The sequence below is a fragment of the Dysidea avara genome, chromosome 3 (genome assembly GCF_963678975.1).
Source record: "Dysidea avara chromosome 3, odDysAvar1.4, whole genome shotgun sequence".
Classification (NCBI taxonomy): Eukaryota; Metazoa; Porifera; class Demospongiae; order Dictyoceratida; family Dysideidae; genus Dysidea; species Dysidea avara.
Window position 1 is genome coordinate 36,042,433 of NC_089274.1, and position 22,213 is coordinate 36,064,645.

The 22,213-nt window shown below is 39.7% G+C and overlaps 1 protein-coding gene across 3 annotated transcripts in view; it reads right to left on the reverse strand.

Moving 5' to 3' along the window:
- Positions 1 to 1,728: 1,728 nt before the first annotated feature.
- Positions 1,729 to 22,213, reverse strand: part of LOC136250834 (uncharacterized) — a 443,931-nt gene continuing 423,446 nt past the window's right edge. For all 3 annotated transcript variants that reach the window (XM_066043154.1, XM_066043155.1, XM_066043153.1), the window contains 3 exons: positions 17,944 to 18,057; positions 17,812 to 17,897; positions 1,729 to 2,101 (listed from right to left, as the gene is read on the reverse strand). In XM_066043154.1, the coding sequence (XP_065899226.1) occupies positions 1,906 to 2,101; positions 17,812 to 17,897; positions 17,944 to 18,057 (396 nt within the window). In that variant the 3' untranslated portion in view covers positions 1,729 to 1,905. The remainder of the gene's footprint in view (positions 2,102 to 17,811; positions 17,898 to 17,943; positions 18,058 to 22,213) is intronic.

The following is a 22,213-nucleotide window of genomic DNA, read 5'->3' on the forward strand; positions in this document are numbered from 1 at the left end:
AATTCAAGGAATTCTAACAAGTGGTTTTGCACTATCAGCTTAATATTTAACCATTTAATATTTTAGGTGTCAAATGTACCCATATGGGTGATTTTCCAAAATTCAGTACCATCAAAACAACCTTGTTTTGAGCTCTAGCAATGCATTTTGGCCTATAATTACTGTCCTTTAGTACAATACTGTGACCAACAGTTTAACATGGAATATATGGCTTACCTGACTATGTTGTAAATGCTAATTCAATTAATTGTTTTAAATCATTGTTAGATTCTCACTTAGCTAATTCTAGACTTATTTTTGTATAGCCATCCTATGATTGCACCAATTCTGTGTTGATCCGGTATACAGGCAGTGCCTTTACCGGTAATTTATAATCATACAGTACGATAGTACTGTATATTTGGGACATTGAAGGTGTGGGGGCGATCTGTGATATAATATAACCCAAAAACCTGCTACGATTTTTCCTCACAATGACATGACAGTATTGGTTGGGTAAAACCAAGCTTCAGATTGACCCTAAATGTTTGCATCAAGTTGCTACAGAATTTAGAAAAAAAATATTACATAACAGAATTTTATACTGCCTGCCTGCCTGCCTGCCTGACGCCTTCGGTCAAGCGTAGCAGAAAAGTGGCTACAGCTACAGCCATATTTTTTTTTGCAGAAATATGTTTCTAGTTTGCTTAAGAAAAAACCTTTGGTATATTGATAAGATGCTTGCGCTATTGTACATGTCTTACCTTTTATCCTTCTTTACCATGGCCATCAGTCAAGGTTCTACCGCCGAGTGTTAAGACTACAGTACGGCTTCCATACCAGTGTATATTGCATCAAACTATTCGAATACACGTGGTCGCCGGTTGCACCAAAAACATACGCGTACGTGATTCGCTGTTGATATCGATCAGAGAGAGCAACTCACAGCAAGCTATATAGCAATTTAATGTGTAAGCCAATAAAAATATAGTATATAGTTTATTTAGTAACAATGTTAAACCGAGTCGGGTCATCCAGGTCCTGCTTTACAGATTATTCGGGTCTGACCCCACGTGCTAAATTAATGTGGACATGTTACTACAAGTCATAGCGTAGCTCTGCTTCTTTCGTGAGCCACGCCCACTTACATAAATTACAGTCTGCAGACATGGTAGCCACGTCCATTCATCAGTGTGTAGGTACGCAAAAATCCACACCCACTTATGTAAATTACTGTCTGTAGACATATGGTAGCCACGCCCATTCATCAGTCTGTAGGTATGCATGAATCCACGTCCATTATTGTCTGCAGGCTTATGTAGAGCCACGCCCACAGATCAGTTGTTATTGTATGAAGCTAGTATAATAGTACTGTGAATAACTCAGCAGATATTTAGTGGTCATGAGCTTGGAAAAAAATTCCACAAACCAGCATAAGAAAAAATTTGGAATTTTGAATTAGATTAGGGACAGTGTATAACGCTGCAATAAAAAGTACTGAAAATAGCTGGATCGGAGTAGCACATAACGTCCAAATACTGTAAAACAATAAGAAGTGAATATCCCTACAGCGCATTGAGTGTAGCACAGTAGGGATATTCACTTCTTATTGTTTTACAGTATTTGGACATTACGTACTACTCCAATCCAGCTTGTTTCAGTACTTTTTATTGCAGCCATTATACACTGTCCCTAATCTAATTTAAAATTCCAAATTTTTTCTTATACTTGTACTAATACTATTATGCAAGTTGCATAACAAAATAAACACTTATATAAATCCACAAACAAAAGTAATATACAAACATAAAATTAGCCTCACAAAATAATAAAATGTTTGTTCAATTAATAAACATCTGTTCTATTACTTGAACCACACAAAATCATGTTAAATATATAGCATTATTATGAGATAATGACAAATATTTAGCGTAACTCTTTGTATTTCATCTGCAGGTCATAATAAAGGTTGTTGGCACACTCCAAATGACCTCCCAACTTCATAGCATCTTCTCCACCATATTGTTTGTCTTCATCAGACCAGCCCAACACATAGCTATAATTACCAGTTAGTAGTTGTGTAATCTGTCCAAATTGTGGCCTTGATTTTGGTTCAGGGTCCCTGATATACAATAAGATCATATAAGTTTTGCAAATTTAACAAATGTTCGTTCTATTCTGTTAAACATTATTTAACTTATTATTCAACTTTACAGACTATTTTAAAATGCCAGGCTATGTACTTCTCTAATGTTTATACATGTAAAGCCACTGTAACATATTGTAGGGTCTACAATCTGAAAAATCAAATCAATTCCCCTACTGTTGTGGGATGCTCATCATAGTATCCCATTGTTAATCCACCAAGAAACCGGAGGCATGATAGTTGTCTTTAAGAAATACTACTTTTAGTGACTCATGAGATGCAAAATTTATTTTCAAAATTATGTTCACTTAAAGGACTTGCTATTAACCACACCAAAAAACTACACACAGTAATAAGCATAATAGGACTACTTTCTGTGGGAAAAAAACAACAGGAAGTGAAACAAGATTTTTGAATTCAAGTTGCCCTACAATGACAAGACAAGAAAAGCCACATAGTGTTGTGATATGGTTGGATGCACAGTCTGTTAGTCTGGAAAGGATCTGAGACTTCTCACCATCTGAGTGACAAGAATCAAAAATTCTGCTACATTTATATTGTGCTTTCTAGCTATTTCCAGCGCTTGTCACCATCTGGAGCAATTACAAAAGATGTTTCTAGACATTTTTACTAGCAATTGTCAATTATACCATAACACCTACGCATCATTGCCTGATACCATTGGAGGCAGTCAAACTGTCCACATGCAACCTTGCCTTTTATGCTCCACAGTTGCTTCAAATCTTTACTAGATCACTCTCAGGTTGCAAAATATCCAAAACTATACAGAAAAAATCCAAATTATATTATTTTAAAATTTCAATTTGAGTTAGGTGGAGCTCCTCACTAGCTGTTGGTACATCACATCACATGAAATCACCAACAGCTACCACTGCCAAATGTTTTTAGGTTTCATTTATATATCATCCTACACAACAATAGGTGACCAGTGTGGCATGAGAAGTACTGGAAAGGACTTCAGTGTTATTGAGACAATCTCTTATAATGATTAGAGCATGAAAATTTTGACGTTCATCACCCAGATGGCAGGGGTGGATTTAGGGGGTGGGGGTCACTGCCCCTTTCAGAAATACTTCATAGTGTAACTTTCAATAAAGTTTTTCAAACTTTCAGTCAAAGTGCCACCAAATTCAATCTCAGAAGCTGAGTGTAACAAAGCTGACCTAACTTTAGCAGCAGCACCTGACTTTACTGAGTTTATTGTTGTAATGAACTCAGACTTTTATTATTTAATCATGTTGTAAATATCAGGTTATTATGTATGGCGTCATTAATGGTTAACACTTGCATATATAGTGTCTATTGGACTATTTTAGTTTAGTTGTCATATGGTTGTGTTATCAGTTATATTGAACTATTAAGAGTTGTTAACGCGTGTTATAAGTCAAGGGACTTGCTCACTTAAGTACTTAGAGGGTACATTACACTGGCGACGAGGATAAACTATTACTACTTATATACAAGAAGCACAACCTGTGAAGATGGCAACTCATGGTGAACTCTCAGCATTTAATCCGGCTAAGGAGCACTGGACAGCATACATAGAAAGAGCTCGTTACTACTTTATAGCCAATGATGTAAAGAGTGATGAGAAGAAGTGTGCTATTCTGTTTTCTAGCTGTGGACCTGAGACCTACCAGACAATTCGCAGCATAGTGGACACAGAGACTTTGAACACTGCTAAATTTGATACTCTGGTTGAAATTATCACAGCTCATTATGATCCTAAGCCAAGTTTCATAGTCCAGCGGTTCAAGTTTTATAACAGAACCAGAGCAGCTGGTGAGCCTATTGCTGCATTTGTTGCTGCACTACGAAAGATAGCTGAACACTGTGAATATAAAGACACTTTGAAAGAAATGCTGAGAGACCGGCTGGTCTTTGGAGTCAATCATGAAGGTATTCAGCGCAAACTGTTAGCTGAGAAAAACCTAACCTATGAAAAGGCTTTGGAAATTGCTTTAACCATGGAGACAGCTGAAAAGGGAACAAAAGACCCGAAGGCCAATGACACAACTATGGCACAAAAGGACATCCACTACACACCAATCCAGAAGTCACAACAGCATTCCGCAACAGGAAGATCCAAGACCCAATCTGCAGTTACATGTTACAGATGCTTGGGTGAACACTTAGCAAATGTGTGTAAGTTTCATACTACTGAATGCTACCTTTGCAAGAAGGTTGGGCACATAGCTAAGGCATATAAGTCAAAACAGAAAGGCAAGAAGAGCCAACAAGTTAACCAAAAGTCAAACCATTATGTTGAGGAAGATGATGTAACCACTGTTGCTACAGGGCACAACAGAGACTCTGATAGCTCATATGGCATGTTTACAGTTGAAGGCAACAGCCCAAACCCTATTATCGTTCAAGTAGACATCAACCAGGTTCCAGTAGAGATGGAGGTTGACACAGGTGCATCATTATCTCTCATCAACAAAGCTACCTATGATAGAATCTGCAGCAGAAGCCATACTCAAGCCTTGCAGAAAACAGATGTGCATCTCAAGACATACACAGGAGAGGCTCTGTGTATCCTGGGAACAGCCAAAATACAGGTCAAGTATGGTGAGATAACACACAATTACAAGTGTATGTTGTTGATGGGAGAGGTCCAAATCTCATGGGAAGAGACTGGTTAGGAAGCCTTGACCTAACTGTTGGTGTAATTAACAGTCTCTTAACACCTGCTGGTTTACAAGAGATATTAGACAAGCATGCCACAGTATTTTCTAACAAACTTGGTACCTTGAAAGGTGTAAAGGTCAAGCTACAAACAAAACCAGATGTAGCACCACAGTTCTTTAAAACCCGAATCATTCCTTTGGCTTTAAGAGAAAAGGTAGAAGCAGAGTTAGAGAGACTTGAGGGGCTAGGAATAATAATTCCAGTACAACATTCAGAGTGGGCAGCACCAGTTGTACCAGTTTTAAAGAAAGATGGCACTATGAGGCTTTGTGGTGATTATAAGGTTACTATTAACAAGGCAGCCAAAGTAGATGCATATCCACTACCAAGGGTGGAAGACTTGTTTGCTGCTTTATCAGGTGGAAAATATTTTTCAAAACTTGACATGTCACAAGCATACTTGCAAGTGCCACTAGATGAGAATTCCAGAGAGTTAGTTACCATTAACACTCACAAGGGTTTATTCCAATATACAAGATTGCCATTTGGTGTTTCTGCTGCACCAGCAGTTTTTCAGAGATTCATGGAAAACCTTTTTCAAGGGTGCAAAGGCGTGTCAGTTTATTTGGATGACCTACTAGTGGCGGGGTCAACAGTGAAAGAACACCTTGAAAACCTAGACAAAGTTCTTGGTATAATGGCAACAGCTGGGTTAACATTGAATCTGACAAAATGCAAGTTTATGCTACCTAGTATTGAGTACCTTGGTCATGTAATTGATCAACATGGGTTACACCCTACCAAAGAAAAAGTAAAAGCCATCAGAGAAGCTCCAGAAACACAAAATGTTAGTGAATTGAGGTCATTTCTAGGCATCATCAACTATAATGCCAAATTTTTGCCAAACCTGTCAACCAAGTTAGCTCCACTGTATGCTTTACTTCAAAAAGAGTCGAAGTGGACCTGGGATCACAAGCAAGTCAAAGCTTTTCAGGCAGCAAAGAATGCACTACAAGGTGATGCACTCTTGGTACATTATGATAATTCAAAACAGTTAGTGTTGGCATGTGATGCCTCTCAATATGGGTTAGGAGGTGTTTTGTCCCATATCATGGATGATGGCCAAGAAAGACCAATAGCATATACCTCCAAAACTCTAACAGCAGCAGAGAAGAATTACGGCCAATTAGAAAAGAAGCCCTAGCAGTTGTGTTTGCTGTTGGAAAGTTTCACAACTATCTTTATGGTAGACAATTCATGATTGAGTCTGACCATCAACCACTGTCTTACAGTTTCAGCAATTCTAAGGCAATTTCACCAACAGCATCCTCTAGAATCAAGAGATGGGCACTCACTCTAAGTGCTTATTCCTACACTATCAAGTACAAGCCTGGAAAGAAGCTTGGAAATGCAGATGCTCTTAGTCGCTTACCGCGAAAAGCTACCACTGATTCCGATTGCATTCCAGGTGATCTTGTACATTTGCTAAACCATCTGTCAACCACCACGACCAGTTCAGAACACATCAAACGATGGACAGACACTGACCCAATTCTTTCAAGAGTTCGACAATACATCCTACAAGGCTGGCCAACCACACAACTAGGTGAAGAATTCAAGCCATTCAAGTCACGCAGAGGTGAACTTACTGTTCTAAATGGCTGCATCTTATGGGGAGCTAGAGTGGTGATACCAACCCAAGGTCAGAAATCTGTGTTGGATGAGTTACATGAAACCCACTTAGGAGCAAGCAAGATGAAAGCTCTAGCCAGATCCTACATTTGGTGGCCAAAGATGGATTCTGAGATTGAAGAAATAGCCAGGAAGTGTTGTAACTGTCAACAGACCAGTACAGCTCCAGCCAAGGCTCCACTTCACCGATGGGAATGGCCTGCACAGCCTTGGAGCAGACTTCATTTGGATTTTGCAGGTCCTTATCTAGGGAGGATGTATTTAGTGCTAGTAGACGCACACTCTAAATGGTTAGATGTACAAGTTATGGATACAATAACCAGTGAAAAGACCATTGCAAGATTACGCTTAATCTTTTCAACTCATGGCCTCCCACAACAGATTATCACAGACAATGGGCCAACTTTTGTGAGTGAGACATTCAAAGAATTCATGGAACAGAATGGAATCAAACACACTTTTTCAGCTCCATACCATCCCTCATCTAATGGACTGGCAGAGAGGGCAGTGCAAACCTTTAAACAAGCTTTACGCCAGATGAAAGAGGAAAAGGGAAGCATAACCGAGAAACTCGCAAAGTGTTTGTTTAAATACCGAATTACGCCACATTCCACCACTGGAATACCACCAGCAGAATTACTGATGGGAAGAAAGTTAAGATCTAAGCTAGACATACTGCAGCCAAGTCTTACAAGCAAAGTGCATCAGTCACAAATGACTCAGAAGAAACATCATGATGTCAAGAAGCCATACCGCCAATTTGTGGAAGGAAATTTAGTGTATGCTGCGAACTTTGCCAATAACAGCAAACTGAAATGGCTTCCAGGAAAAATCTCTAAGGTAACTGGACCATTATCTTACATCATAGATTTGTTAGATGGCAAAACAGTTCGTCGTCATGTTGATCACATAAAGGCTAGAGAAGAACAACCATCAAGAAATGACACTAACTGGGACTATGTAAATAGTGACTCAGCTGAGCAATCAACAGACACTTCACAACCTACAGCAAATATTGATGAGCAGTCCACACTGCGTCGGTCAACACGTACTCGACAGCCACCAGAACGATTTGATACCTCTCAGTATACTTGATATGTTAAAGCTTAAGAAGGGGGAGATGTAATGAACTCAGACTTTTATTATTTAATCATGTTGTAATTATCAGGTTATTATGTATGACATCATTAATGGTTAACACTTGTATATACAGTGTCTATTGGACTATTTTAGTTTAGTTGTCATATGGTTGTGTTATCAGTTATATTGATCTATTAAGAGTTGTTAACGCATGTTATAAGTCAAGGGACTTGCTCACTTAAGTACTTAGAGGGTACATTACAATTGTTATTGTACACATGTAAAACATTTTTATTAATGTAGTCACCTGATGATGTAGCATAGTCATCTGATGTTGTAATATAGTCACCTGATGTTCTAGTATAAAAGGTGTATGCTGTTTTAAATCATTGGAGTCTTTGATCATTGAGTCTTGAGTAGTTCTGTCGCGATAAACTCTGCAGGCGAGCTCTGGGGCTTACTGGGCAGACAAAAACCCTTACAGTGGAGGTCCTACTGAGATAGGAGTGAATGGACAAGACTCAATTTACTCTGCTAGAGGAGACTCCCTTACAGACAGTGAGCAATAAGGCTTTAGCTTAGTCCATAAATTGGCCATAGTGGACATTTGTCAATTAAGTTAGGACAGAAATGGAGCTTTCAGGTCGTAGAGAAGCTTATCCTCTGATGTATAGGCACATTGGCATTGAACAATGGTGTTTATTGGCTCAATCTTTATGTTTACCTGTCAATGGAACCAGCCCTGACCTTCAAGTCATGGTGGAAGGGAAACTAAGGGAACTGGAGTGGGATCCTGCAAATGTGCAACTGGAAGTTTCAGGTGCTAAAGCTACATGATGAAGGTGGAGCATTCCTTGAAGTTTCAGTACCAGACGAATGCCCAACTTTAGCTCCTGTTAGTTCTTGTCCCTCATTGGCAAACTCAAGAGAGAGTGTGTTGGATGAACATACTGACACAGGATTACATGAAACCTTGGAGAATTCCAATGCTGAGATTTGCTTACTTAGACAGTTATCAGAGAAACAGAGGTTAGCTTTAACGGAGTGTAAGTGTTTGCTTTCAGACACTGAAGAGAAAGCAACAGAGCTGGCCCTTAAGAATCAGCAGCTGACCAAGCTACTTGCTGAGACTGAGGCAAGAGAGACAGAGCTGGCTCTTGAGAACCAGCAGCTTACAGTATCACTAGCTGGAACTGAGGAAAAGATGACTAAACTAGTTTTGGAATGTGAACAGTTAAGAAAACATTCTTCAGGTTCCGAAGTGGAATGTCTTAAACGTGAACTCCTACAGGCCAGGGTTTTAGTTAAGGAGTTGTGGAAAGATATGTGTGATCAGATCCGTGAGTTTGATTATGCTTTGTGGGAGAGAGACAATGAACTAGAGTCCCTAAGGAAACAGACAGGAATAAAGAGTGCTGTGACAACGTCGCTCGCAACTGAGCAGACTGTACTGTCTGGACACTCTAGTGGAGCCACTAATGTCAGCAGGTCCTCTACTGTTGATCTCCACAGAGATACCTTGTTGCCCAATCAATCTGTTCCGGTTCTTTCTCAACATGTCACCACTGCTGTTGACAAGCCTGCCAGCAATGGAGTCACAACATCATCGAAGCTACTTGGGCAGTCTTATATGCTTCCAACAATGCACCTGTACAGGTACCCCCATCAGTTGTTTTACCTTCTGTGTCATTTTATACAGGGCTACCTAGTATGGTCTCTAGTAATCCTGCAAGGACTGCGTCTACAATGATGCCCCACGTTTGGAATGTGCCATTGCCGGGGTTGCATATGAGTAATGCTGTCTCTAGCAGCCTTTCAGTAACACAAGCAGTCCTCCCAGTCTCATTGAGCGACACTTCAGTGCAGCGTCGAGGTAAAGCCCCTCTGATAGATACTTTCACTGGGGAAGATGCTGAAACCCGTTTTGATGATAGGCTACCAACATTGGAAAGAGCTGCAGCCTGGAATAATTGGACTGATAGTGGAACGCTATGCAATTGGCTAGATATTTGCGTGGTAGAGCTTTACTTGAGTGGACTCTGATGAGTAAAACTGAATGTGATACTTATATCTAACCCAAAACAGCCAAGCTGTAAAAAAAGTTTGCGGCCCTCAAAAAGGCTATGGTGAAAAAAGATGTGAAATCCAAGGTGGCGGCCAAGAAATGGCTGTGATGGTAGGTTAATGGTGAAAATTTTAATAACGACAATTCAGGTGAATTTTTGTGCCACCTGGTCTTGGCAAAAAATTCACCTAAATTGCCGTTATTAAAATTTTTACCATTAACCTACCATCACAGCCATTTCTTGGCTGCCACCTTGGATTTCACATCTTTTTTCACCATAGCCTTTTTGAGGGCCTCACACTTTTTTACAGCTTGGCTGTTTTGGGTTAGATTTCACTTCTTTTGTATTTGTATACCCCAAGCCAGCCATAGGCCGACTTTGGGACTTCTTAAACCTGTCTTTTTTTCTTTACCACAGGAAGAAGAAAACATGAAGCAGATGTACTTTAAATATTTCTGATTTTATCAGTAAATGTACAAATTATATATCTAATACATATATTGATTACAGAACTCTCCATGGTGGTTTCTTTGTAACTGAACACTCTACAAAGTGAATTCTTCTTGCTGCTCTCTCTACAGGGTGAAATGTTTGTAGCTGAACAATCTACAAGGTGACTTCTTCTAGCTGATCTCTCTATAGGGTGATTTGTTTGTAGCTGAACTATCTGCAGGGTGATTTGAACTCTCTACAAGGTGATGTTTTCTAGTTGATCTCTCTACTCAGTCTGGATGACTTGTTTCTAGCTGAACTCTCTACAGTGTGATCTGTTAAGTTTCTACCTGATCTCTCTATTGAGCTATATCTTGTTTGTATAGCTGAACTCTTTTACATGGTGGTTTTTTGATTGGTTGCTGAACTCTCTCTCCACGGTGACTTGTTTGTAGCTGAACTCTATACAGAGTGACTTACTTGTAGCTGAACATTGCATAAAGTAACTTGTTGTAGCTGATCTAGATGAACTCTCTACTAGGTAGCTTTTTTGTAGCTGAACCCTTTACGCAGTGACTTGTTTGTAGCTGAATTCTCTACAGAGTGATTTGTTGTAGCTGAACTCTCTACAAGGTGACTTGTTTATAGTTGAATTCTCTTCAGTGTGACTTATAATGTTCTGAATCTCTACAGCAACACATTTGTAGCTGAACTCTCTACAGGATGACTTGCTTGTAGCTGAATTGTCTATAACATTAACTGTTTGTAGCTGAACTCCCTACAGAATAACTTGCAATGCCATATAATTCTATAATGGAGTAAGTTATAAACGTAGCTGAATGCTTTATTAGGGTGACTGTCTATTAGAGTATCTCGATCTCGCATATGCTAACGTAGTTGGCTTTGGAACCATAACTCAGTGGTTTGTACTCCGATTCTTCTGTACTACTGCAAGGACTTTCTATGATAATTATTCCAGCTACACACCGATTTTCAGCTCACTGCTCTAAGCGGTTTGCCTGGTAGGCGTGAAAACTAATAAAAGCCTATCGTGTAATTGTGACATAGGTTGGATTTTGTGTCATATCTCGATGGCCTTTAACTGGATTCCTTTCAAACCACAAAAAGGCACTCCTACGATAGTTACTCCATCTACATAGCAATTTTCAGCTCATTCCTTCAAGCGGTTTACCCTGTGGGCGTGACAGACCTTCGACCTTACTTTATGCAAATAATTGGTCATAACCCGGTGAATGTTCATCGGATTCCTACCAAACTTGGTACTGAGATTCGCCTTAATGGGCCCTTTAAGTGTGCCAAACTTCAGCCCAATCCAAGCACGCATTCGTATTTTATTGCGGATTTTGCAAGTGTGCGAAAAGAAGAAGAAAAAAATGAAGAAAAAAATGAAGAAAGAAAAACCCAAACTTTGGCCGCTCGTATCTCGGAAATGGCTGGAGCGATTTTCTTCAAATTTGGTATGTGGACTCCCCTACCTAGCCGGCATTTCTGTAGCAACTTTGATTTCAATAGGATAAGGAATCACGGAGCTACAAAGGTGTGAAAATCGAATTTACTTTCTTCCTGTAAATATACTCATGGTGTGGCGTGCCGGCTTCTTGGGCCGCATGACACTATCGCGTGTCTTGATGTCAGCCATTTCTGGATTGAGAGTGCGATTAGATTCTAGCAGTAAAACATTGTCAGCTATAGATTATAGGCACATCACTCAAAAGGAATCTGAGAATGTTTCTGATTTCACCAGAAGGTTGGAACACACATTTCAGCTGGCGTTTGGTCACGACCCTATGTCAACAGAAACTAGAGATGTGTTACTGTATGGTAAACTACAGGATGGCCTGCGAATTGATCTTGTTAGTAAAGCTCCAGCCATCTCCAGTGCCCAAAGCTATAAAGAGCTTTGCATAGCTGCAAAAAATGAAGAGAGATGGCTTGCAGAATTGAAGGGGAAAAAACAGTATACTAAAGAGTTTTCATACCCACATACTAACACAAATAGTCAATGGCAGGATTCAGGAACAAAAAGAGATGGCAAGAAAAACAAATTTCCGTTTCAAAGACAGGTTAGATGTTATGTATGCGATAGTCCTGATCACCTTGCTCGTGATTGTAAAGCTACCAAGAGTGAGAGTCGTGGAAGGAAAAACTGGGTAGTCAGAACTGAAGACAAACCCATAGAGATATCTACAAACAGTTTTCAAAGTTGGTTGATTCCTTGTTCCCACCCAGTGTCCACAGTCCAAGGTAAGGAAGTTACGCAAACTACTACCAGTACTCCTAAGAGCATTGAGGTACAGATTGAGGGACTACCAATCAGAGGAATTATAGATACTGGCTCTGACATCACGATACTCAGTGGAACTGCATTCCAAGAAATTGTTACAGCTTGTGGAATTAAAAGGGAGCAGTTTAAACCACCTGATAGAACCACTTGTACTTATAGGCACCAACCGTTGAAGTTGGATGGACAACTGGACTTGCAGATCAAATTTGGTAAGAAGTCAATGTGTGAAAAAGTGTATGTTAAAATGGATGCACCTGATGCATTACTACTTTCTGAGAATGTGTGTTGTAAGCTAAATATTGTCATTTACCATCCTGATGTCCAATCAGTTCTTCCAGCTACAGATCAGAGTAAGGTGAAGAAGAAAAAGAACAAAAAAGCCGAGATCAGTCTTATCCAGACTGTTCGCTTACCTGCTGATAGCTCTGCCTTGGTTCAGGTGGAAGTTAAGGAGTCAACAAATACTACTTACCTTATGTTGGAACTTGACCAGTCCTGGCATGACACACTCATGGTAAATGATTGTCTAATAAGGAATGATGGAAGTGGTAGTGCACCTATTATTTTGTTTAACACTAGCTTGTATACTCAGGTGCTTAAGGAAGGTATGTGTTTGGGGAAGGCCGCTAAAGTTGACCTGATTCATGCCACCGTAGATGAGATTGGTAGTCATCATTCTGAGGGGAAGGATGATTCGTGTGTGGATTTGTGTGTGATGAATGTTCGAACCTTTTCAAATGAGCACATTCACTGGAGGAAGCAAGAATTAAGGAAACAGGTGAAATGTTCTAATTCTCAGGTGTTGTCTTTGGCAGAAATGGACAAACTACTTACCACCCTAGAGGAGTATCATCACATATTTTCAATTGCTGAAGGAGAAAGAGGAGAGACCAGTCTGGTAGAGTTTGACATTAACACTAATGGTGCAACTCCTATCAAACAAGCAGCACGACGGGTTCCATTCGCAGCTCAAGAGGAAATTGCTGTACAGCTAAGCAAGATGCAAGAGGAAGGAGTCATACAGGCATCAAGGAGCCCATGGGCAAGCCCCGTAGTGTTAGTAAGGAAGCAAGATGGCTCATTAAGATTTTGTGTTGATTATAAAGCACTCAATGCAGTTACCAAGCCTGAGGTGTTTCCGCTGCCACGGATAGATGATCTGCTAGACAAATTTGGTCAGTCTAAGTACTTCACAACGTTAGATTTGAAGTCTGGCTACTGGCAGATCTGAGTGGGTGCTTCTAGTCGGGAGAAGATAGCCTTTGTGACTCATAGAGGTTTGTATGAATTTTGTGTTATGCCCTTTGGTGCCAAGAATGCACCTTCTGTTTTTCAAAGGTTAATGCAGAATTTGCTGTTGGGTTTAAAGAAGGACACTTAACAGGAATTTGTGGATGTGTACTTGGATGACATTATTGTATTTTCCAGAACATTCAGTGATCATTTGATCCACCTGCAAAAAGTATTTGAGTGTTTGAAGGAGGCAGGATTGAAACTTAATCCTCAGAAATGCAGGTTCTGTTGTTCAGAAGTAGAGTGTTTAGGACACCTTGTCACTCCTAGTGGTTTTAAACCCAATATCAGGAACATAGAAGCAGTGATAAACTTTCCAGTTCCTACAACTTTGAAAGAGCTTAGGCAATTTTTAGGGTTGACATCACATTACAGAAGATTTGTTAAAGGGTACTCTTCCTTAGCACAGCCGTTGTATGCCTTAACAAGGAAGGATGCTCCATGCCAATGGACAGCAGAATGTGAGTCTGCCTTTAACTACCTCAAGTCTTGTTTAATAACTGCACGGGTACTTGTATACCCAGACTTTGAAAGGGATTTTGTACTGGAGATGGATGCAAGTATTTTGGGATTGGGAGCGATTCTATCACAAGTTCAAGATGATGGGAAGCTGCATCCTCTAGCATATGCTAGTCGCTCGCTCTCAAAGTCTGAGAAGAGTTACAGAATTGGAAACGTTGGCAGTAGTATGGGGAATCACCCACTTTCGATATTACTTGTATGGACACGAAGTGACTGTCTACACAGACCATGCTGCAGTAAAGGCAGTATTGGGGACCCCTAATCTCACAGGCAAGCATGCTCGGTGGTGAAGTAAGGTTCATGGTAGTGGTGTTGGAAGATTAGAGATTATACACAGAGCTGGGAAGGAAAACTGTTATGCTGATGCACTGTCCCGTCAGCCTAACTTACCTGCACCTGAGGAAGAGGATGGAGAACTAGAAGTACAAGTAGCCAAAAATTGCCTCAAGCAGGATACCAGAGAATATTGTTGATCTTCTGAATAAACAGCCCACTGATGACACAACTGATTCTAATAGTTTTAGTTCACAACAGTTAGCAGATCCTGAGCTGAGTCCTGTCATACTGTATTTAAGAGATGGTGTGTTACCTGAGAATGGGCAGCAGGCACAAGAAGTGATCACTTTAGCATAGCGGTTCACCATGTCAGACAATATACTATACCATTTGAATTCTAAACACGGAGAATTACCAGATAGTGGTCCCTACCTCACTGAAGCAACAGCTTATGGAAGAACATTGTGCTGGAGTCCAGCTGGTCATTTTTCTGGTCCACGACTTTTTAAGATGATTTCTAGAAGGTGGTGGTGGAACCATATGTATAGGACCTAATGGATTATGCTAGAAGCTACCCTCAGTGCACTATTGTGGGAAGATCAGAACAGAAATCAATTTCACTCCTGAAGCCAATCCCTGTTGATCATCCCTTCCAGATTGTTGGGGTTGACATTATGGAACCTCCTCTAACCACTAGGGGAAACAGGTATTTAATAGTTTTTCAAGACCTATTTACAAAATGGCCTGTGGCATTTCCTACGCCAGATCAAAAGGCTGAAAGAATAGCTCGACTATTAGCAGAAGAGGTTGTACTCCTTTGTGGTGTTCCAGAAACCTTATTGTCTGATAGAGGAACTAATCTTTTGTCAACTTTAATGGAGGATGTCTGTAGGCTACTAGGAATAAAAAAGTTGAACACCACTGCCCATCATCTACAGTGTGATGGCATGATTGAGAGGCTAAACAGAACATTTAAAGCAATGCTGCAGAAACAAGAAGCTAAGTTTGGATCTCAATGGGATACTTACCTTCCAGGGGCTTTATGGGCCTATCGTAACACGCCCCATAGTTCCACAGGTGAGAAGCCTTCTTATTTACTGTTTGGCTTTGACTGCCGCTCGCCAACCAAAGCAGCCCTAGCGCCAACCACTTCACACCAGCCTGTTGACATCAGTGATTATCAAGAACAATTAGTTGAGATACTTTCTTCAGCAAGGACTATGGCCGCAAAGGCAAATCGGGAAGCTCAGCATAAATACAAACATCAATATGACAAGGTAGCTACCAACCCAAGGTACAAAGTTGGAGACCGGGTGTTTGTTTATTTACTATCTTCAGAGGAGACTGGCAAATTACGCAAACTGTCTCAGCCTTGGTGTGGGCCTTTTCGAGTTATTTCAAGGGACGACCCAGACGTGACTGTTGTTAAAGTGTATTTCCCATATGATTCACCATTTCAGGTTCACCAAATGAGAGTTAAGAACTGTCCTTTGTCATTTCCTTGTGCATACTATTGGTATGGAAATAAAAGATCTAAACCTGGACAACCACCCAAGTGGGTAGAGAAATTTATGAGTCAACCACAATTAAAGATAACTGGTGAACCAGCTGAAACTGTACTTTCAAAGAAGAAGAAATGTAGGAAGCGCAAGTTAGCACCAGGAGCCACAACCAGACTATCATCAGTTCCTCAAGATGGTTAAGATGGTTCAGATGGTTCAAGAAGTTCCCCATACAATTTACGGAGCCGGAAATCAAATGACAACCAGAGCTCGGGGTCGAGCTTAACTATCGGAGGGGATATATAACAAAGCTGACCTAACTTTAGCAGCAGCACCTGACTTTACTGAGTTTATTGTTATCGTACACATGTAAAACATTTTTATTAATGTAGTACCCTGATGATGTAACATAGTCATCTGATGTTGTAATATAGTCACCTGATGTTCTAGTATAAAAGGTGTATGCTGTTTTAAATCATTGGAGTCTTAAATCATTGAGTCTTGAGTATTTCTGTCGCGATAAGCTCTGCAGGCGAGCTTTGGGGCTTACTGGGCAGGCGAAAACCCTTACAGAAGCTTATTTCTTCAAAATTTCTTTCGGAGAGCTAACTTACTACTAAATAATTTAATAGCATTCCTACTTCCAGTATTGAATTTTGAATTTTAAATAAATATCATCACCAAATTTAATCTCAAAAGTTATTGTTTCAACATTTCCTTGGAGGAATATAGTCTAGACCTTATACTGTACTACTAATATTATTATTGTGTGAACTTCCAATGAAATTGTTGTAAGTTTTTAACTTTCATCAAAGTGCCACCAACTTCAAAAGCTAATTTCTTTTGGAGAGCTATTATAGCCTATAGATCTACTATGTCTGTTTCAGCTCAATAGCATTCATAGCTGCTTCCAGCTGCAGTGGTGACCTATCAAGTTACTATATAGTAACCGGTCAAATTTCAGTCAAAATTGTTCAATCTCAGAATACTACTAATTATTTCTGGGGGGTGGAGGGCATGCCCTAGAAAGCTCATGTTTCACATTTCACAGAGTACTTTGCACCCCCCCCACCCACAAAATTGTAGATCTACCCCTGGATAGTAGAAGTCTCAGATCCTTCCCAGATTAACAGCGTAGTCACAACACTATGATGATGAGTTGGATATATACTTTTGTCTTGGATGGTAGGTAAGGAACTGGCATGGAACTTGCATTGGCACCCCACAATGGCAGTGGGATTGAATTGGAATAGTTATGATTATTTCCAATATTTGAGTTAAAATTCATTGTTTTATTCAGGACAGAATATTTTACCTAGTTCACATGACAGCTATATACCCTGTATATGAGCAATTTAGACTATAAGTGATCGACTGGGAAATAAACTGGTCATTTTGCACATTCCTTAAATCACATTTTGTTGCTATTCTGTTATCTATTGTTGGGCTGTCAAAGTTCCAGCCTTTATGTTGAATAGTCTTGGGAGTTATAGCATTAGACAGTTCGAACAGCAAGACATTTCATTTGTATAGCAACAATATATAGCAAATTATTTACAGATGTCAATTGATCATAACTCATGACTTAAGCAAGCTACTAAGATGGGACTTACTTGATCTGCTTATTATGAACCAGAAAATCCATCAGTGTTCTGTTTTTAAAGTGTTTTTATGTATAGTACTTGTTTTTATTTGAAAATGCACTTGAATGTTTTATCAGAGTAAATGACAGCTCTAATATAGTAGCTGACTGCTCTATTAGAGTATATCAATACATACGTATGTGGAAGGACTAAAATCAAAAAGGAGGGTTTCTTGCCCCTGTATTTCTCTACCCAATTGCTATGCTTATGCACACACACATACCAACACTTAATCATCACTCGGTATATAGCTCTGGGACAACCAGGAGGTGGTGGGAGTCTGTATCCAGTATCGAGCTTCTCCACAGTCTAAATAGTACATGTTATAATATATGAGCACTTTGTGTTTGCTTACTTCAATAAGGTTCAGCCATTCATATGGTTCACATCCCAGACTCCATATTTCATATAGTACAATTCCATAACTCCACACATCACTCTGACCAGAATACTTTCGGTAATGTATTGCCTAAATTGTAAAGCAGTTAACTTGTTGTTACAATGCATATGTATACAACCACATAATACTGTTACCTCAGGAGCTGTCCATTTTACTGGTATTTTCCCTCCTGAGGTGACATAATAGTTTTCATCAAGTAGATCACGTGACATTCCAAAGTCAGCAATCTTTATATTGTACAGAAAACAATGAAATTTACACTCATTGGTTCAATAAAACTACCTTGCATGTAACTGATTCAGAAACAAGAATATTCCTTGTAGCCAAGTCTCTGTGAACAAACTGTTTGCTACTAAGGTAAGTCATTCCTGCCACAATGTCCTGACAAAATTTTAACAGTAGTAATGGGAGTTGTGCATGAACGTTGACTCCAATTCTAATTAACATTAACATGAAAACATTGAAGTCATGAGTTAATCAGTTACTCACGGAGGTTGAAGCTGTATCAACAGATTCCTCAGATCTCCCCTAGACACATATTCTAATATAATCATGACAGGTTCATCTGTCACTACACCATGAAGCTTGACCACATTCTCATGATCAAACTGGCACATTATGGCAGCCTCCTGGAGGAATCGTACTCTATCCTTAGTACTAACATTTGCATTTAAAGTCTTCACAGCAACTTCTACTTTCTTTTGTTTGGTAGGCTTCCACATGGCACAAGCAACTATTCCAAACTCTCCTGATCCTAATTCCTCTCCTATCCTATTAACCAGTAGAGAAACATGTTAACACTCTTACAAGCCTTAGGTACCATAGGCAGTGGAGATGGGGGGGGGGGGGGCATAGTCCGCCCATATTTATGGGACAGTGTTTGCAAGAAAAGATCGAGATACTCTAATAGAGCAGTCAAGATCTATATACTCTAATAGAGCAGTCACAGTAGTCAGAGAAGCAGTGTAGCAAGCTACTTAGTTATGTATGTGTAGTTACAAATAAGGAGGTATAGTTGGTGGAGGGAAGCTATTGTCAGCAGGTAGTTAGTTACCTTTTTCTATTTTTTTTTGGTCTTTAGCTTACAGTTGGCCTGGCCCCCTCACTCTTTGGCCTGCTCCACTGCCCTGTTAGATACTACGTATATGTAGTATTCAACTCTACTGCTTGGCATAGAACTGTTACACAAAGTATGTTTTTAGCTTCATTATACATGTTACAGTAGCTGCAGACAGATAACCTAATTATTTAGAGTAACAATAATCTAATCCAAAACAGCCAAGCTGTAAAAAAAGTGTGCGGCCCTCAGAAAGGCTATGGTGAAAAAAGATGTGAAATCCAAGGTGGCGGCCAAGAAATGGCTGTGATGGTAGGTTAATGATAAAAATTTTAATAAAGACAATTCAGGTGAATTTTTGTGTCACTTCACAAAATTTACCTAAATTGTCATTATTAAAATTTTTACCATTAACCTACCATCACAGCCGTTTCTTGGCCGCCACCTTGGATTTCACATCTTTTTTCACCATAGCCTTTCTGAGGGCCGCACACTTTTTTTACAGCTTGGCTGTTTTGGATTAGATTTCATTTCTTTTTGTATTTGTATACCAGCTTTGGGACTTTTTTAACCTACGTTTTTTTCTTTACTACAGGAAGAAGAAAAGATAAAGTAGATGTACTTTATATATTTTATCAGTAAATTTACAAATTATATATATACTGTATAATACATATTTGACCGCATTTGCGAAAAGGGGTCTTCCACACACATCCAATTTGCCAACTTTGACAATTGATAACTTCAGATTGGAAAGAGCTATTGCCTTGATATTTGGGCAGTGGTGAGCACCACTATAGCTGAATACATGGTGAAATTTTCAGGTTAATATGTTACTTGAACACTGAGTTATGTTCTCCAACGTTTACGGAATTGGATGTGTGTGGAAGATCCCTTTTCGCAAATCCGGTCACATATATTGATTACAGAAATCTCCATGGTGGTTTCTTTGTAACTGAACACTCTACAAGGTGACTTCTTCTAATTGCTATCTCTACAGGGTGAATTGTTTGTAGCTGAACGATCTACAAGGTAACTTCTTCTAGCTGATCTCTCTACAGGGTGATGTGTTTGTAGCTGAATTTTGTATAGGTGATTTGTTTGCAGCTGAGCTCTTTACAGAATGGTTTCTTTGTAGCTGAACTCTCTAAAAGGTAACTTCTTCTAACTGATCTTTCTACAGGGCAATTTGTTTCTGGCAGAATTTTCTACAGGGTGATTTCTTTGCAGCTGAACTCTCTATATGGTGGTTTCTTTGTAGCTGAACTCTCTACAAGGTAATTTCTTCTAGCTGATCTCTCTACAGGGAGATTTGTTCGTAGTTGAATTCTGTACAGGTGATTTGTTTGCAGCTGAGCTCTTTACAAAATGGTTTCTTTGTAGCTGAACTTTCTCCAAGGTAACTTCTTCTAACTAATCTTTCTAAAGGGTGATTTGTTTGTAACTGAAGGTAATTTCTTCTTGCTGATCTCTCTACAGGGTGATTTGTTTGTAGCTGAATTCTGTACAAATGATTTGTTTGCAGCTGAGCTCTTTACAGAATGGTTTCTTTGTAGCTGAACTCTCTACAGGTGATTTGTTTGCAGCTGAACTCTCTAAATGGTGGTTTCTTTGTAGCTGAACTCTCTACAATGTGACTTCTTCTAGCTGAACTCTCTACAAGGTGACTTGTTTCTAGCTGATCTCTCTAAAGGGTGACTTGTTTCTAGCTGAACTCTTTACAGGTGATTTTTTTGCAGCTGAACTCTCTAAATGGTGGTTTCTTTGTAGCTGAACTCCCTACAATGTGACTTCTTCTAGCTGAACTCTCTACAAGGTGACTTGTTTCTAGCTGATCTCTCTACAGGGTGACTTGTTTCTAGCTGAACTCTCTACAGGTGATTTGTTTGTAGCTGAACTGTCTACATGGTGGTTTCGTTGTAGCTGAACTCTCTACAAGGTAACTTCTTGTAGCTGATCTATTTACACTGCATATTTGTTTGTAGCTGAGTTCTCTACAGGGTGATTTGTTTGCAGCTGAACTCTCTACATGGTAGTTTCTTTGTAGCTGAACTCTCTACAATGTGACTACTTCTAGCTGAACTCTCTACAGGGTGACTTGTTTTTAGCTGATCTCGCTACAGGGTGACTTGTTTCTAGCTGAACTCTCTACAGGTGATTTGTTTGCAGCTGAACTCTCTACATGGTGGTTTCTTTGTAGCTGAACTCTCTACAAGGTAACTTCTTCTAGCTGATCTTTCTACAGGGTGATTTGTTTGTAGCTGAATTCTCTACAGGGTGATTTATTTGCAACTTAACTCTCTACAAGGTGACTTCTTCTAGCTGAACTCTCTACAGAGTGATTGATTTATTTTGCAGCTGAACTCTCTACATGTTGGTTTCTTTGTAGCTGAACTCTCTACAAGGTAACTTCTTCTAGCCGATCTTTCTACAAGGTGATTGAGTTTTTTGCAGCTGAACTCTTTACATGGTGGTTGCTTTGTAGCTGAACTCTCTAAAAGGTGACTTCTTCTAGCTGAACTCTCTACAGGATGATTTGTTTGCAGCTGAACTCTCTACGTGGTAGTTTCTTTGTAGCTGAACTCTCTACAATGTGACTTCTTCTAGCTGAACTCTCTACAGGTTGACTTGTTTCTAGCTGATCTCTCTACAGGGTGACTTGTTTCTAGCTGAACTCTCTACAGGTGATTTGTTTGCAGCTGAACTCTCTACATGTTGGTTTCTTTGTAGCTGAACTCTCTACAAGGTAACTTCTTCTAGCTGATCTTTCTACAGGGTGATTTGTTTGTAGCTGAATTCTCTACAGGGTGATTTATTTGCACCTTAACTCTCTACAAGGTGACTTCTTCTAGCTGAACTCTCAACAGAGTGATTGATTTTTTTTGCAGCTGAACTCTCTACATGGTGGTTTCTTTGTAACTGAACTCTCTACAGGGTGATTTGTTTGTAGCTGAACTCTCTACAGGGTGATCTGTTTATAGCTGAATTCCCTATAAGGAAACTTCTTCTAGCTAATCTTTCTACAGGGCGATTTGTTTGTAGCTGAGTTCTCTACAGGGTGATTTGTTTGCAGCTGGTAGTTTCTTTGTAGCTCTACAATGTGACTTCTTCTAGCTGAACTCTCTACAAGGTGACTTGTTTCTAGCTGATCTCTCTACAGGGTGACTT